Raw genomic sequence first — 18,469 nt, forward strand, 5'->3', positions numbered from 1 at the left:
CTATAACATGGTTTTTCCTGTTTGAAGAAACAAAAAAAGGGAGATTGGATCTCTGTGTATCCAAAACAAAGAAAGAAACAAGCCACCGACAGCAAGAGAACTGAACTGGGCAGCCTGCGTCACCAAATTGAATGTTCTTTTATTTTATTTTTTTTAATATCTGAACTCTGAGGCATATTAGAGGCGTGAGAGAGGCTGGTGCGGACACAGAAGAGGGCCGAGCGAGTTTAGTCGATGTCCATTTCGGGAAGCTTGGCCTCTGTGGTTTCTGGGGCGGCTTGGCCCTTCTCTGGGTTGGCCGTTTGGGCCTCTGGACCCTCCTGTCCGTTCACAGGGCCGTTCTGTTCGGCTGCCATCTCCTCCTTTGGAGGCTCCACTTTGGGCTTGGGTTTGGTGACGATGTGATTGCAAGCAGAATACAGCTCCTGTGTAATGATGAAGATCTAGTTAGAAGACTCAGTTCTCAAGAGCACATACATGGGTCTAAACCTGCTGAGGGGTAATAATGAAACAACAGGTTTAACAAGTGATTTCACTTATTTGCAGGATCTGCATTTTCATGGGTTTAAATAAAAGATGTTTGTTTTAAGAGACAATAAAGACAAAACCACTCATTACCTGGTAAAAATTAACTTGATTTACAAAAGCTTGCAAAAGTAAATGTTACAGAACGTAACATTTTTGACAAGCCAAACATTGTCAGTGAAGTCATGAATTCTGTAAAATATGTATAACGAACTACACAAAAAGCATTCTGAACGTCTCCAACATGTTTTATAATATGCATATTCTCATCCCTTACACACATCATCACGTCCATCATACGCATGCAAATGCGGGAGAGCAGGAAAGAGCGGTATAGTTTCGCATTCCGCAGCGTTCCAAATTTCAAGTTTGGTGAACTGTGATCTGTGAACTCGTATCAGGTTGATTCGTCATAGCATGACCTCGTAGCTGAATTAAAAGAAGAGAAATGTAAAACTGCAGCAGTGCAGTTTAAGTGTTTAAAAGGAAGCTGCAGAGCGTGGCATCATATCATCACGTCTGAAGAAACGTTGCACGCTCAGAGTCCAGCGTGACCGCAGCTTTAGGCTGGTTGCCGGTTGGAATGTTAGAACTAAAAACATCGAGATTAAACTCACAAGATTAAAAACATTGAGATTAAACTTCACTGACTATATGTATGTGCATATTGCATATTTTCACCTGTTGAAGTCTGTATGGTTATATGTTAACTGTTTCTGCAATTTCTGGAGCATGCTCCCAAGAATTTCACTCACCAAGGTACATGTGCTGTGGTGATGTGACAATAAAAGTGACTTGACTTGACCTGACACAAGCATCAATCACTTCACTAAATACCTGCAGCTGGCTAAGAAATAAATAATTACTACATTATGATCCATATGTTTTCAAAACCACAGATTTGAATATAATGACATCAATGTTTGTCAAAAAAAAAGTGCATAATACACGGTAGTATTTCCTAGAAGTGGTCCAGCGAGTACATGCATGCATTTCCTGGAAAAACCACACTGCCAGAAGACTTGACTACGTCATCAAGAAAAATCAGTATCTTCTCACTATCTCTTTACAGATTGTTTTACAATAAGACATGATACATTTTTACATGACTTGTGACATTTTATTACCCCTTAGCTGATTTTGAGCCATATGGATAACCAAAATACTAAACGAGGTCTGTACCTTTGTTTTGGCCTGAATCTCTTGGGCTTTAACCACGGGGTCCTGGCTGAGACTCTGTTTGCTCTGCAGATTCATTTTGTTGTTCATCCAGGTCATGGTTTCATTCACCTGCTTTTCCACCTTCATCATCTCCAGCTCATCCAAATGATCATACAGCTCATCCTGAGTTTAGAGATGACAAAAATGTGATTCATCCACACGTTTTCAACAGTGTTGCCCCATGAAAGAAACGAATGGGGTTTAAAAGACACTTAAAGGCAGGGTGGCTGATTTGGTTCAAAAACATTTTTTGTTATGCTGGTTGAAAATCTGATAGTAATCTCTAATCTAAGTGTTCTAGATGTATTTATATTGTCTGTGCCAAGTACGATTGGCTGTCCAACCTGCCTGTCAACATATGCAAACCTGCATGCACCCTGTTCATGTCATCATCAGTGCTTTCCATTACTCTACTGCAGAGCGAGCGAGAACAGAAGTCGTTATTATTGTAATATTTTGCACTTTTGCACAGTTTTTGGGACATGAGATAATCTGACAGCTTTGCATTCAATCCTCCACCAACGCTGTCTCTCATCTTGTTGCTGCCTGTGTTTTGGAGGCGTGGCTTTGGAGAGTGATTTGCAGGGAAGGTGAGATCTTATGCTTTCAAAGCTAGCTTGCTATTGCTAGCCTCTCCGAAATCAACTACCCTACCTTTAATATTCAGTAATTTTATCGATTCAACTGCATTGACATATGAGAACAAAACACAAGCTGGATATTTTACTTTTTTTTTTTTTTTTTTAAGTTTACTAATTTTACTGTTTGCTAATGTGAAGCTGCTCTGAAAAAGTCTGTATTGTATAAAACGCTTTATAAATAAATGTGCCTTGACTTAACGAGTGATTACCTTGGCCTTATAAGCCTCGAAGACTTTCCTGTACTGCTGGATTTGCCTTCCGAGCTCATCGAAAGCCTTTGGCCGCTCCTCTGCCTCCGTGTATCGGTTCTGAATCGGCTCTCCCAGTTTCTAGAAGCAAACGGTTTTGTTTGTTCATTCGTTTTAAAGGGCTACGGTTTCAAATGTCAACAAATCAGTCACACATCCACACCTACCTTCAACTCCACCAGTTTATCGATGTACACTTGCTTCTGCTGGTCCTCTCCTTCTTCATACAACCAGTTTTCAGTGTCCTCCAGTTTCAGGGAGAAAGAATCTCGATCCTGAAGTGAAAGACGTTGCTCAATATAAACCATCACTTAGAAACACAGGTCTCTTGATGAATTAAGGCAAATGCATGTAGACACTCACAGCCTCGCTGACAAAGCTCTCCAGCACTCCGTGCAGTTTGTCTCTCATTTCATAAACATATTCCTCCACGTAGTTCTTTGCATCGTTTCTTTCTTTCTCCAGCTTATCCTGCATGATCATCTTCCCCTACACGCAAGAAAACACAAGGTCAGAAACCATCCTAGAAGAGGCCTGGATTGGCAGACAGTCATTTATCAGTTTTCAAGTGTTTAAATTATGATTAAATTAGGATTAACAAACCCACTGAAGTTCTTACATTAAGCCGAAAACCCGAGTGTAATGTAATGTTTAATGCATTTTATGATGATGATTACATAAAAAAAAATAAATTTTTTTATATTTTCTTTCTCTGTGCTTTTTTATTTCAATTTGTTACATTTCATGGTAAATTAGATAAAGTAATCTATAATAATAACCTAAAATGAGTAACCTTGATTAATTTATTAACTACAGTTTTCATCATGTAATCTGTGGTCAGTAACAAAATACTATTTGTAAGTAATCTACCCAGCACTGATTAAGTCATTTTTATATTTCACTAAGTTTTATCAAGCAATATGAAGAAGAAAAAAAGAGGAAAAGACAGTTGCATGGTTTTAAAAGTGACTTTTGTGCGAGTGGTGTTTCATGCACATGCAAAAGGGGACAAATAATTAAGTGTTTCTCCCAAAGCTGCACGATTAATCGTCAAACGTTTGCGATCTCAAATCAAAAACCCACTTCATCTTTTTTTCGAAATGACAACGATTTGCCGATGTCTATTAAACTTTTGACAAAGTCATGCTGAAACATTTAAATCTGTGTTTGCATTGCCAAAACAGCTTTTCAAGCACACAGTCATTCATATTAATCACAGGAGTACTGGGATAAAGGTTTATAGTTTGGATATAAACACTGACGTCTGCTGTAGCAATCCAAATCAACTTTTTAAATTATTTAGCTTTTCATATAACGTTTGTGTTGACTGACACCAGGTGGCGACAAATGACTGTCATAAAAAATGATTTGAATCATTCTTTCTAAAGACTGAACACTGATTCATCCAGTAATGAAACAAGTATTTATAAGTAAGTCACTGAATCATTCATTCAAACCAATTTTTCCTAATTCATTCAAATTAGTTAAACATTTTGAATAGACTGCAGCCTCTGGTAAATTACAGGTTATTTTACTTCAGTTCAGGATGGTGGGAGAATCACAACCTCTGTCTGATCCAGAATCGTGCAGCTCTAGCTTCTCCTACAGAACGCTAATCGGAGAAACTGATCGCTGTGGTGTGGTTCGAGTGCTTTGTGCCGTACCTCATTCTCCGTGAACAGATTGAGCGCTTCACCGTCCAGCTGCCAGTTCAGGCTGTTCTCGATGGGCAGATCCACGATCTTCGTTTTCACTTTGGCTTTCTTGGCTTGTGGAGGCTGTTCATTCTTCTTCTCCTCCTGTTTGTTGTCTTCTGTTGAAGTCTAAAAGTCATCATAGTCACAGTTAATTTAATTTCATTGGGAACATTAAGTATTGTAGAGCAGTGGTGGGTTGTGGGTTTCAAAGTAAAAAAAAAAAAAAAAAAATTATTTTGGTTTCATTACCATTGTGTCCAACAGACATTAAAAAAAAATTCCGGCTCTCTTATCTTTGTTACTGATCCTAAATTGTGTCCAAATGTTTACCATTAAACAGACTTGGTTCAACACCTTACAGTTATTTCTCTTGCCACAGATCTCCAGTTCACCGCTGCCACTTACATTTTCTGTAAAGCTGCTTTGAAACAATGTGTATTGTGAAAAACACCATTGAAAGTATGCGATGTTCAAAGACTGTCCAGACTACAAAGCATGAAAAGCACTACAATGTGTTTCTTGCAGTGAATAACTGGCTGCTGAGAGTCTGAAACCATCAAATTACACGATATGTAGTTATAAACCAAAATTGCTAATCTTTTCCTACTAGTGACAAGTGAATCATTTTGTATGAAATCGGACCCATGCAGTTTACTTTGGTACCATGTTGGGTTGCCAATGCAAAATTTGGGTTTTTTCAAACATATGCCTGATATAACATTCATGTCTTTTTTTTCCTCTGTTTCTTTTACGTTTAGATAATACAAATAATAAAAGCATCAGTCTGTCAGTGGAAGTGAACCATGGCTGTTTTTACATGCACAACAGGCAGGCTGCAATTGGAAATGCATGCTCTGTATTCATTGAAATGCTGTATAACTGGTGTTGGTGTGCAAGTGTATTCACACACCTCCATTTCTTCAGTGTCTGATTTCTTATCAGCATGTTCTTTCTGATCATCTCCTTGAGCCTTCTGTACTTCCTGATCCACTTGCATCTTGTTCTTTAAGGAGCAAATACAATGAATGTTCACAGAGTCATTGGCCAAACACACTCGAGCTTTAGGACTCATTTTGAATGATTTTATACACTTTTGTTTTTGCATCTCACAAGTGTAAACATATGGAAGACTATTTCCACCACAGAATGAAAAATAAATTAATAATAATGGCAACCGCGACAAGATAGAAAACCATTAGAAATGCCGTCAGCAGTGATGACTTTACCTCGTCCTCTTTGGCTGGATTGTCCATCTCCATGGGTTCCTCTCCCTCAGCAGACTTCACAACCTCCACCAGGGAGGCGCTGGACACACTGAAGACCCCGTGCACATTCACACGCACCTTCACCTTCACCTTGGAGCTCTCGCCGGATGGCTGAGGCACCACCTTCTGGATGGTAAACTGGCCTGTGGGCAGGCAAAAAGGAGTCAATAGTGTTGCACGATTAATCATAATCATGATTTCTGGTTCTCTTGATTAAGCATTATCGTCTGTGAAGCTGACTCGCTGAATGAATCCTGTAAACATTGTTTTCATTTGACATTTCCATTATCTTGCATTGATAACAAGCGTTCTTTCTTGGGGTTGCCAGATATCAAGAGATTAATCTCCCAATAAAGCAGCCAATCTCTTCGATGGACTTTTTAAGGACAATCATCTTGAGTGCACACACTCTCTCTGAACTGCAAAAAAAATGTGCCGATGATCTGCAAACATTGACAAACACGTATGTTGGAGTTTAGTGATCTCCATTATGATTCCTTCACAGGGCTGCTTGTGCCGTTTGCTGCGACTAAACCTGTGAGCAAACCTTCTCTGTGATAACTGTATTAAATCCAAACATGAAGCTCAACTATACTGTGTGCGACTGTGGTTGATGAATCAATGCACTTACACTCTGTGCTACATTACAAAGTCTTTAATGGAAAATCATTAAACGCTAAAAAAAAAATGTGTCCCTGGAGCACAAAAGCAGTCTTAAGTCTCAGGGGTATATTTGTAGCAATAGCCAAAAATACATTGTATGGATCAAAATTATTCGATTTTCTCATTTTTTGCCAAAAATGATTAGGATATTAAGTAAAGATCATGTTTTTTATTTTGTACATTTCCTACCATAAATATATCAGAACTTATTTTTGATTAGTAATATGCATTGCTAAGAGCTTCATTTGAACAACTTTGAATGTGATTTTTCTCAGTATTTAGATTTTTTTGCACCCTCAGATTCCAGATTTCAAATAATAGTTGTATCTCAGACAGCCAAATCTCAGACAAATATCCGATCATAACAAACCATACATCAATGGAAAGATTATTTATTCAGCTTTCAGATGATGTACAAATCTCAATTTCAAAAAATGACCCTTAAGACTGGTTTTGTGGTCCACGGTCACAGTGCAAATAAAAAAAAAAAATTACAAATACACATACTGTAAAATAAAATGCAACCTGTTTGTTTGTTATATTCACACTTTATTAGAGTAAAAGGATCGGCTTCTGAATATGATTTTTATGTTTGTTTTGTGTGGACTAGTGTAATGTACTTAATGAAGCGGTACTGTGCAGAGAGCATTCCCAACATACCTATGGTAGGATCCGGATATGGCAACTCTTTCATATTGTTGTAGTAGGCCTCTAAAGAGAAAGGCTCCCTCCGGTAGAAAGTTAACACTTTAGAGAAGGGGGCGGCGTGGTTCTTCGGGAAAACTTCACAATCACTGCAGTGCAAGACATGATGTGACTATTAAAACAGTGACCGAAGAGTTAATCACGACACACACAGAACAAAGAACGCACCTGATGCCTTCATCAGCCGCTGAGGTCCACTTCAGAGAGATGGGGTAGGGAACCACTTCTGTGATGGAAAACTCACGCACTTTGAAGGCGGGTGACAGGATTGCACACTGAGGAACAATAAACATTCGTTTGCAACACTAGGAAACACTGTAGGCAGTTATTAAAAGCACTGGTGGTACAAACTATCACAGGAAGTTTTTTTTCACGATTCTGTGGTTACAAAAAAAAAAAAAAAAAAAAAAAAAAAAAAAAAAAAATCACACACTTAAGTAGGTTATATAATAATTTAATCTGATAATTATACATTTAAAATGATATTAAACAGCTTAGATACTTGCATTTTGCTAGTAGCCTGGGAGGGTTGCACAGCCAGTTCTTACTTAAATTGGAAGGTAAATTTCACACTTAAAGGCTTAGCAACTACTGGCTAGTTTGTAACTGTACTTCTTTTGGTTGCACATTTGTTGTTAGTTGGTCGTAAGCTCTTTGTAAAATAACGTGCAGTCACATCATGACCCAACAGCATGCTTCAGCTCTGGGAGCAGAATTAACTGATGCTGCTCTGTGACTTATTAATAAAAAAAGCTTTGATACTAAAGTATATTTCTCAGCAAAACGGAGGTTAATCGCTGTTTTTGAAGTAACTAAACAGCTTCACTGTTTGTAAAGAGAGACGCACAGATGCAGGTATTTCACACACAACAGTCATCTCTATCTTAATAGATAATTTAAATAAATGTGATGCACTATTACATCTCTGTGTTTGATTTAAAGCTGCAGAATAACGAGCCATTACTGATGAAAATAGCATCATTTATACTTCGTCAAAAATTTGTGCTGCAAATGTTCAGTGCTGACAAATGTTAAAGATGGATAATGCATGATTAGCGATGCTTTAAACGATTTTAATGCAGTGCTTCGTGTCGGTGGTTCATTGCCTCCATGCCATGAATTAGTAAATTAGTAAATTATAGCGGTGGATTATCCCTTAATTATTTTACAGATTTTTTTTTTTATTTTTAAACCAACTGAATTTTTCCATATTTATTTATTTTTAAATGATATAATTTAAATTGCAGCAACGGTTATGCATGTGCGTTTACTATCTTTCAATTAAACAGTGTGATGTATATCGAGTTTATATCAGCTATGTGCCACTCTGTGCTCTAAGATATCAGCCATCAAAAAGTCCATGTCCAAGAACTAACCTGCAGTGCACATCCTCTGGCCACAGCCTCGTCCGCATTCAACGTCGTACTCAGCTCCTTTCCGAAAAACTTGCTGATTCTCTCTTTGATGGCTGGAATCCTGGAGGCGCCGCCTATGATCTCCACTGCATAGATGTCCTCTTTCTTCAGCCCTGGTTATAGGAGGGAGAAAACACCACAGCTGCATCACTGTTTGATGTGAAAGACACGCTGCTAGAAGCAGAAGCACTTGTACTCACTGGTCTGTTCCATGATGCTGCGCAGCGGAGCCTCCACCTTGTCCAGCAGATCTGCACAGAGCTCCTCAAACTTGCCTCTGGGACAAAAGAGTCATCAAGATATTATTAGACGTGGTATTTTAACAAATTAACCCGCTGACATCATAATGCACAAACATTTCCCCGTCACGGCTCAGTGCAAATTTACACCGCTGACAGAGCGCGCCCGGTTTAGCTGTTGGCATGCGGTCACTGACCTGTTGAGTTTGCCCGAGACGTCGATGTCATTCATGAAGCATTCGATGTTGAGCGGCAGGTCCGAGGAGTTGGCACTCATGAGTTTCTTCAGTTTCTCGCACTCCTGGTAGAGCCGCACCAGAGCGCGGGGCTTCGATCGCACGTCCAGCTTGTACTTCTGCGCAAACTCCTCACAGAAGTGCTTGACCAGCACCTCATCGAAGTCTTTACCGCCCAGCTCATGGTCAAACGCAGAACCCAGGACCTACGTTAATCAGACAACAGAAGCATTGAGGGACACACTGTTGCTACCAATTAGACTAATTTTAAAAAACTATGCATTTTAACGGTGCATTAAAAACGGTTTCTTACAAGTCATTCATATAGCATATGCATGCTCAAAAATAGAACAGAAAGCGTTTCAAAGCTGCTACATAACCGACATCGAAGCAAAACTCATGGCACTAGGCAAAAGACATGCATGTGTACACTGACAAACAATCTGGAGTCCAATATTACTTATGTCATTTATTTATTGTTTATGTTGAATTTGTTACAAAATCAAAACCTTATTTAGTTCACTTGTGATCCTCGGCGGTCAAAACAGACTGAACACAAGAAGTGACCATTTTTTTCCTTAAACTATATTTTGTCTCAATAATATTTAGTATTTAATATTTAAAGGGAATTTCATGATGCTAGACAACTTAATTAAGATGTATGTCTAAATAATAAAAATATATATATATTTCCAATTAAAATGGTGTTTAGCAAGTCAAACGTGTAGTCCAATATTTAAACGTGTGAAATACAGATGCTTGAATGTATTAACAGAATCATGTTTCATTGAATAGGTTATCTGCTGTACTGTGATAAAGCCCAGATCTGTAAGCATTAGCAGAAACAAAGGCGCCGGAGTAAACGTGAGATGCATGTGAAACGCTGTCATCATCCTCACAGCTCAAACTCTTCTCACAGTAATTACGTGTCACAGCTATTCTCTGAAACCTTTTTCTCTAAATTTATAAAAGCACATAGAAAATTAAATTAAAGCTGATCTCACTAATCAACTTGTCAGATTTAAGATGGCTAATCTATAAGCTTGACCCATATCTAACAATAATAAACAATAATAATAATGTCTGATTGAGCATTTCAATCTAAATTCATGTTGTTTTATTATCGTATATACTATTACAGTTTGTTAATATTTTAAGCTTTTATATTTACTGTTGTAATGTTAATAATTATTTTTTAGTAATTTTGTTAGCTTGTTTATTTTAAATATTACTAGTTATGTTTAATTTATTTCAGTTTCTATTTAGCTTTATTTATTTATTTTTTTTATTCCAGTTAATAACTTTAGTGCTTCAACTTAAACATAAAAATAATAATAATACTAATAATAATAATTATAATTATAATTAATTATGTTAATTATGATAATAACTTTTATTATAATAATTTTATTTTTTTTTTGAATTGTTTTTTAATCTAAGAATTTTATTTTATGTTTGAATAGTTTTAGATTTAGTATTAAGATGTGACGGTTAAGAACTACCACCATATAAAGCATGTGGAGAGAAAGCCTCACCTTCAGCTTGCCCTTGTTAAAGGCACACACAGAGACCTGGTAAGCAGCGTGACCAACATCCACGAACACCACAGTCCTGGGCTTCTCCTCCGGAGCAGGCAGGTCCTGTTTGTAGATCCCATACGCCAGCGCAACTACAATTACAGTTAACAAATTAAACTCTTAAATCTAAAAGTAGAGTTAGAGTCAAATCATATGGAAACACTTATTTGTTTGTATTTTTAACGCTTTGGAGGCCTGATGCAGTTCTATACATTTCTGTTTTGTTGGAAAAGGAGCAGCTCAAATATTCAACATAGCTTTTTCCTTTGTGTTTCACAGAACTAATATAGGTCTGGCATGACACGAAGAGGAGAATATGACACAAGTATGGCATGACATAATGACAGTGTTGTACCTGCTGTAGTGTCATTCATGAGTCTGAGACAGTTAAGGCCTGCGATCTGTGCAGCATCCATGACTGATCTTCTCTCTGCGTCAGTAAAGAAGCTGGGAACCTGTGCAAGAGCACGAGAAACCCAAAAAGAAAGAATGACCACTCGCATTCATTATATTGTAAATACAACACCTGGGAAATAAAAACATGCATAATACAATATTGTGAAAATAACATTATTGATATTACTGGGACTCAAAATGGAGCAGAACAAACATCAAGAGAATCTGAAAAAGTGAGAAATGCTTAACTCAAATCAAAGGCAAATCAGAGGCAAAAAACGCTGATGTGAAGTGAAGACAGTGATGTTTCTCATAAGTCAAATATATTCAGAGCAGCTTTGCATAAATTCATTAGAAATATATTCTGATGTGATTTGAATAAATTGATTTTTTTTGTAAGTAAAATTTATTAAGAGATATCTTAATATCATCACGCCTTACAGTCGCATTTAGCAAATTAAGCTTGTTTTTAAATTTATTATACTTTAAATTATCATTTATTTCTGTGATGCAAAGCTGAATTTTTAGGATCAATATCACATGATCCTTTAGAAATCATTCTAATATGATGATTCATTATCAAAGTTGGAAACAGTTCTGCTGCTTTATTTTTTAGTTACGTGATACTTTTTTAGGATACTTTGATGAATAAAAAGCTAAATAAAAAAAAAAAAAAAAAAGAAGGTATGTTTTTAAAATATAAATATTTTGTAATAACAATATACACTACTGGTCATAATTTTGGGGTAGTAATTTTTTTTTCTTTTTTTTAAAATAAAAATCAATACTTTTATTCAGCAAGGATGTGTTAAATTGATAAAAAGTGATAGTAAAGAAAAATATTATTAGAATATATATTATTATAATTTTTTTATTTTGAATAAATTTGCTTTTTTAACCTTTATTTCATCAAATATATTAGACAGCAGAACGTTTCTAACACCATAATAAATGAATATTAGAATTATTTCTAAATGATCATGTGATAGACTGGATGTTACATGTGACACTGAAGGCTGGAGTAATGATGCTGAAAAATTTAGCTTTGCATCACAGGAATAAATTTTTTTTTTGTAAAGTATATCCAATAGAAAACTATTATTTTAAGTTGTAATAATATTTCACAATATTACTGTTTTTTCTGTATTTTTGATCAAATAAATGCAGGCTTGATGAGCAGAAGAGACTTCTTTCAAAAACATTAAAAATAGTAATGTTTCCAAGATTTTGACCTGTACTGTATATACACACACACACATACACATACACACACAATATCTTAATATCATCACGCCTTACAGTCGCATTTAGCAAATTAAGCTTACCTGGTAATATAGTTTACACTTTGTGGTGATACAAGCAATCATGCTTTGAGATTTGCAACATAATATATATGTTTTAAATTTGTGGTGATACAAGCAATCATGCTTTGAGATTTGCAACATAATATATATCGCCTTGTGTGAATACATATATACATATATACATAATATACATACCTACATATATATATATATACATATAGATATATAAGATATATATATACATATATATAATATAACACTTTTAATGTATGGGCAATAATAAAGTTTATATTTCTGACAATAAAACAATTAAGCAGTTGAGATAAGAGTTTCACAGAGAGTTATTAGTACTGGAGTTTGACCCCTTTTGCATGCTTTCATTGTGGTTAGGTTAACAAAAGTGTATTTAACACACACACACATTGTGTGTTTGGTTTTAGTATTCAGAAATTAAATCTGCCCTTTCCAAAGTGCCATCTGTATGATGTTACTGACTGCCTCATATACATCACAGCTCTTACAGAAGATGACCACAGTTCTATTTAGTTTTGTTTTTATTGTGATTAGAGGCGTACAGAGATGACGCAGTCTGCCACGGGTTTCTTGAGCGCAGCTTCAGCGGTCTCCTTCAGTTTGGACAGCAGCATGGCAGTGACCTGCTCAATGCTGAACACCTTCTCCTCCTCCATATACATGACCTGCGGAGACGGACAGCAGAAAGCAGCTGTAACAACACACACGTGACTGTCTGGCATGATCTCTGCCGTTTAATCAGTCTTACCTTAATACCAGTGGTTCCAGTCGGCATCTGAGCGAGATCGAAGACCAGGCTGGACTTTGCCGCCTGAACATACGGGTCACTGAACGCCCTGCCATGGAATCGCTTAAAACCCTGCACGGTGTTCTGGCAGTTTGTGACCACCGTTACGAGAACAGAAATTACCATTACAACTTCTCCCAAATCCATGCAATGTGTTTTCTTACTTATTTAAAATAAATAAACCTCTACCTGGCTTTTGGCGGCTGCCCCTATCGATCGATTACGAGGACCGAATGACACGAATGACCTGAAAAAAACACATCACACATCAATTTATAATGATCTTAATAAATCATTGCTCTTGAAACTTAAACTTTGTTCTCCTTAAAAGAATAGCTTACTAAATAAATGAAAAATTGCTAAAAAAAAATAAAAGGCCACCCGAGATGTAGAGGAGTTTGTTTCTTCATCTGATTTGGAGAAATGTAGCATTGCATCAGTGTCTCATCAATGGATGCTCTGCAGTGAATGGGTGCCGTCAGAATGAGAGTCCAAACAGCTGATAAAAACAAGTAACCCACACCACTCCAAGTCCAAGCTGCATGTTTGTAAGAAACTAATTCATCAAGGCCTTTTAACTTCAAACCGTTTCTTCTGGCCAAAATACCAAAACTACATAATCCATAATAACACTTCCTCCAGTGGGAAGGCAAAAAATATATACATCCAAAATCAAATCCATCCACATATTTGTTTAGAGCTATTTTGGCTTGTAAACAGTGCTTGAACTGTGCAGATTTCTCTCCTGGTTCAAACCAAAGATTTTTTCACTCGAGGAAGCAATTTTACGGAATATGGACTTGTATTTTAGCTGGAAACAACGATTCAAAGTTAAAAACATATAAATGAATGTGCTTCTCAAGACATTAATTTATAGACTGGATTTATGTTGATTATTGTGATGTTTTTATCAGCTGTTTGGACTCTCATTCTGACGGCACCCATTCACTGCAGAGCATCCATTGCTGAGACACTGATGCAATGCTACATTACTCCAAAACTAATGAAGAAACAAACTCATCCACATCTCGGATGGCCTGAGGGTGAGCACATCTTCAGTGTATTTCTTGGTTGAGCTATTCCTTTAACTAGTAATCTTTCATTAGACCGCTATATCACTGTTACATTTTAAACACATTTTAACATAGTTACAACTTAAAGCATGCTTTAATACACAACATCACCATTTATAAGATTTTCTCTCTGAAGTAAAGACACCCCAATCCCAAAAGTAATTTCGTAACTATCAGTGATGATAAAATTCAAGTTAAAGAAATGCCTGAGATTTGTGTATGTGTGCGTTTTAGATTTATAATAATTCCTATCACCTCTAGACATTTCCTCGGTGCATCACAAACTATTATTAAGCATCAGTTAATATGTTAAACAGAAGTCGTGTTAATGCTAAAACGATATACTTAATAAGAAATGCATACTGAATAGCTCTGTGAGTCGGTTTCAGAGCGGCCTTATTAAAATGTGCTAGAATGTTCCTGCTGCCGGCGGTGTGACGTCACAGCAGCAGTAGCAGCACGCGCCACGCTGTAGCACGAGGCTAATAACGGCTCTCTCATCACAATGAAAACCTGCTGCCGTGCTTACAGGCGATATTAATCCGATATTATAGCACGGGGAGCATGTGTTAACCAGTTAGACACTATTCAGATCAAATCGAGCGACATAACGACAGAAAACATGTTTATTTCACGATCCACGCTTCTTAATGTTGGTCACTGCGTGAATGGATTGTGACAGGTCAGTTTTACAACACATCGAGACTTTAAAAAGACGCAGTAGAAGGCAGAATGGAAGAAGTTTGACTTACGGTGTACATCGGTCGCTGTATTCGTTCGCTACGGTCTCTATTCCACCGGCTCTGGCCACAGCAACATAACAGCTCTGGAAGCCCACATCGAATCCCACCACTGACATCTTCACTGGAAACCTACAGTACTACAGGACGGATAAAATACTGGATACTAACGGGAAGTGTCCTTTTAAAAATATAGAACGTAACGTTAGTTAAGTTAAGCTTGTTATTCCTAAAAGTCGTGTTTAGCGCGATTTCATCGTTCTCGTATGTCTTAAGTTGACTGCAGACCGGCTGACTGCTACATGAAGTGGGTAAAGCTGCTGAGTTCACGCCAACCGATTTATCGCGAGAGTTCGGGAGTTCTAGATGGCTCTGGAGCTTTCCGCGAGTGACGTAACCACGGCAAATCCAGCCAATCAGGAGCGACGGATTGAGTGCACGTCAGGGTTATTATCGTCAACTAAAACCAAAACCAAACACTTTCATCATGACTTTAAATAAACATTCACTAAAATAAAATTACAATAGTTATAATCTCCAAATATAAGTTTAAAATATTTAATAATTTAAAATAAGCTAAAGGAAAGGACAAAACACATTAAAATCACTCAACTTTCACTAAAACAGAAAATATAAATATCTAATTTAAACTATTTACAAAAACTAAAATAGTATCTCAGTGGTACCGCAATAACACTCGTGTGCATATAATAAGTGTTTCTATTTTCTTGTACTCACACAGCACATAGTGTGACTCATTATTAATAATGATAATAGTATTATTGCATTTATTCATTTTGTGTTTTAATAAAATAAAGAAACTAATCAGTGTTATAACACTATTATATTTTAAAATAAACTGAGTATAAAATATAAATAAAGTTATTTTTATAGCACAATGCTAATATTAACTTAATTTTAAAATCATATAACCCTAAAAATCAGTAAGCTTTTATTTTGTTGGGTTGCTGGCTGCTGAATAAAGCATGCTGCGACCCAGTGTGACCAATTATAGCTACTACGCCCTTAAAGTACACTCCTTCACACTTGGTGAAGGAAAAGTACAAACTGCTGAGTTTGTAGTAGAAGTTTTGTTCTGTCGCAGTTACACGGACCCAGTCTCTGTAAACTGGCCTGTCAATCATCTTATAACATCTTATCTTATTTTTTTCACATCCTCCACATTTCATTGAACTTCCTACCATAGTGGAGATAAATGAAGTAGCACGCTGATCTGCTAGCCGTGGGTCTTTATGCGAAGAACTCTAGTCATATATATATATATCCATAGTGGAGATAAATGATATATATTATATATATATATTTTTTTTTTTTTTATTTTTTTTGCATAATGATGCATTTAAAAGTTAATGGCCGAATGGATGTTTATAAAAGTTCACATTGTTGTTGTAGATTAAATATAAGTCTTCTTTCTTATTCATGAGCAGAGTTAATCTCATTCTTGCCTTAAAGGCATTTCACAAGAAAGAAATAGTTCTGCCAAGAAGGACATGTTACACAAGTCTTGCTCCAACCCTCACAAAAACTCACCTGCCTGAAGCTTTCTAGTAACCCTTAGAACCACGATTAGTTTGTTCAGGTGTGTTTGATTAGAGTTGGAGATGAACTCTGCAGGTCGGCCACCACTGTGTGAGACAGAAGGACAATCTTATTTCTAAGGATGTGTGAAGAGGTTTTCGCTCTATAGGTCGGCCACCACTGTGTGAGACAGAAGGACAATCTTATTTCTAAGGATGTGTGAAGAGGTTTTCGCTCTATAATGACACACAGCAGTGAGAAGTATGTGAACACACACCCGGAGCAGTGGGGAGCTATAGATCCAGCGCCCGGGGAGCAACTGTTCAGTGCCTTGCTCAAGGGCACTTCAGCCCATGGGTATTGAGGGTGGAAGAGAGCGCTGTTCATGTTCACTCCCTCCCACCTACAACTCCTGCCAGCACCGAGACTCGAACCTGCGACCTTCTGGTTACAAGTCCAAAATCTCTCACCGTTAGGGCCACAGCTGCCCCATAATGTCAATCTTATTTCTAAGGATGTGTGAAGAGGTTTTCGCTCTATAATGTCAGTTTGTCATACCACAGAAAAATGTGTTATTAGCCACCCAGCAAAATTAGAATGATAAAAAAGCCGGTAAGTATATAAAATAAGCTATCAAAATCTAGAAAAAATGATCAGTAGTCTCAGCTTTCAAACGCTGGGGGCGTGTCCGCTGGCTGCGCTGAAACCACGCCCACTCGCGGGAAAGCTGCCGTCGCCACACTCAACTGTCACCGCTACAGAGGTGAATGGATGCTCCTAACAGCTTAATTGGTTGTACAAAACCATATATGTTTGAGTCTCCAGAGTAAGTAACAGTATGAGAGTATAACTCGCGGTTGAGCGGCGAACTGATGCGAATGTGCTCTATTAATATTGTTAGTTCGGGCCAGGAGCTCAGGGGGACGCAGTGCGTCATCAATCCCCCGTTTTAGCCCCGCCCAAAAAATCCGGATCACAGCAATGATGAAAAACCGTGTTTTACAGTTCACAGTCTTTGTAATGTTTTAGCAATACATTTCTAACATGTATAATGTTTAGATATTTTTTTTTAAATTGCCATTACATGGACTTTATGTTATTTTTAGTATTCCTGCACAAGCCAAGAAAAAGTAGGACAATTTAAAAAAAAATTAAAATAACGTAAGATAAGATGTATTTGTACCCTTGTACAGTCTCATGTCTAAGGTGTCTCAGCTATATAAAATTTAAATTTTAAATTTATTTTCTCCTAGAATACATCATGTCAACAATTGGCTCAACCATTGTAGCCTTAACTTGTATCGACAGCTTTACAAACCTAAGAACTTTAATGCTATTAAGATTTTTAACACTGTTTATGCCACCGTTAACCCTTTTTAGCCAAGGAATGCAACATCCAGGGCCTGAACAATGGAAAGCCGACTGCTGAAACCTGGTTTTAGATGTTGGGTCAGAGGCCTTCCATTCCCCCATTCCATTTTTATCTGACATTGAAGCTGTGTGTTAAGTAAAAGTCAAATATAACGAAAAATAATGCAACCTTTGGTGTAAATGTTGGATGCACTTCAAGGAAGATGGCTCTGAATTGCATCTGCATCATTCCAAAGGTGTACTCAATGACTGACCTGTAGAAAAATGTGCATTGAAGTGCTGAGTAGATGGTAAGGATGGATTCTTAGAAGGTGTCGTAATGTGCAGAGGTACCTACCATCACAGAGCAGGAAAAAGCCCTGAGCTGGGGCTGTTCTTAAGCAGCTGTGATTCGTGGACACTTCCCGTGGTTCCCTACAAAAATGTCTAAAAAATGCCCCTCGATGGTCGCATATCCCTTGAAGCAGGACGAGGCCAACAGCTTTCTGTTTTTATAACACGGTCCATCAGGGCCAGCTGGTGGTTTTATTCTCACAGCGCATCCATCAACGGCTCCAACCTGGAACTGGTGTCCTTCTGACTTTGGCAGGGCCACAACCTTTGGCAAAATTGCCATGACTTCATCAGCACTTGATGTTTATCTGTGAATGGTTTTAAGATGCACCACAGGCCAACCAATACAAAAACACCAATGTCTGAGTGTTGTACAACAGAGGATGCAACCTTCGAGATGAAACACATCTTATGACAAAATCATTTCAACATAGCCTACTATGGTTTGGTACATATTAATT

General features: G+C 37.3%; 1 protein-coding gene across 1 annotated transcript; it reads right to left on the reverse strand.

The window, feature by feature from the left end:
• Nucleotides 1–156: 156 nt before the first annotated feature.
• Nucleotides 157–15,111, reverse strand: hspa4a (heat shock protein 4a). The gene is made up of 19 exons (XM_042711242.1): nucleotides 14,778–15,111; nucleotides 13,143–13,199; nucleotides 12,914–13,055; nucleotides 12,708–12,830; nucleotides 10,788–10,887; nucleotides 10,391–10,524; nucleotides 8,817–9,061; nucleotides 8,581–8,657; nucleotides 8,342–8,493; nucleotides 7,134–7,240; nucleotides 6,921–7,054; nucleotides 5,559–5,740; nucleotides 5,243–5,335; nucleotides 4,300–4,458; nucleotides 2,999–3,124; nucleotides 2,803–2,910; nucleotides 2,597–2,716; nucleotides 1,708–1,869; nucleotides 157–425 (listed from the first exon to the last, which is right to left on the reverse strand). Exons 1-19 carry the CDS (start codon nucleotides 14,882–14,884, stop codon nucleotides 228–230), a joined length of 2,526 nt encoding a protein of 841 aa, XP_042567176.1. The 5' UTR covers nucleotides 14,885–15,111; the 3' UTR covers nucleotides 157–227.
• Nucleotides 15,112–18,469: the final 3,358 nt, after the last annotated feature.

Source organism: Cyprinus carpio, chromosome A21 (genome assembly GCF_018340385.1).
Source record: "Cyprinus carpio isolate SPL01 chromosome A21, ASM1834038v1, whole genome shotgun sequence".
NCBI lineage: Eukaryota > Metazoa > Chordata > Actinopteri > Cypriniformes > Cyprinidae > Cyprinus > Cyprinus carpio.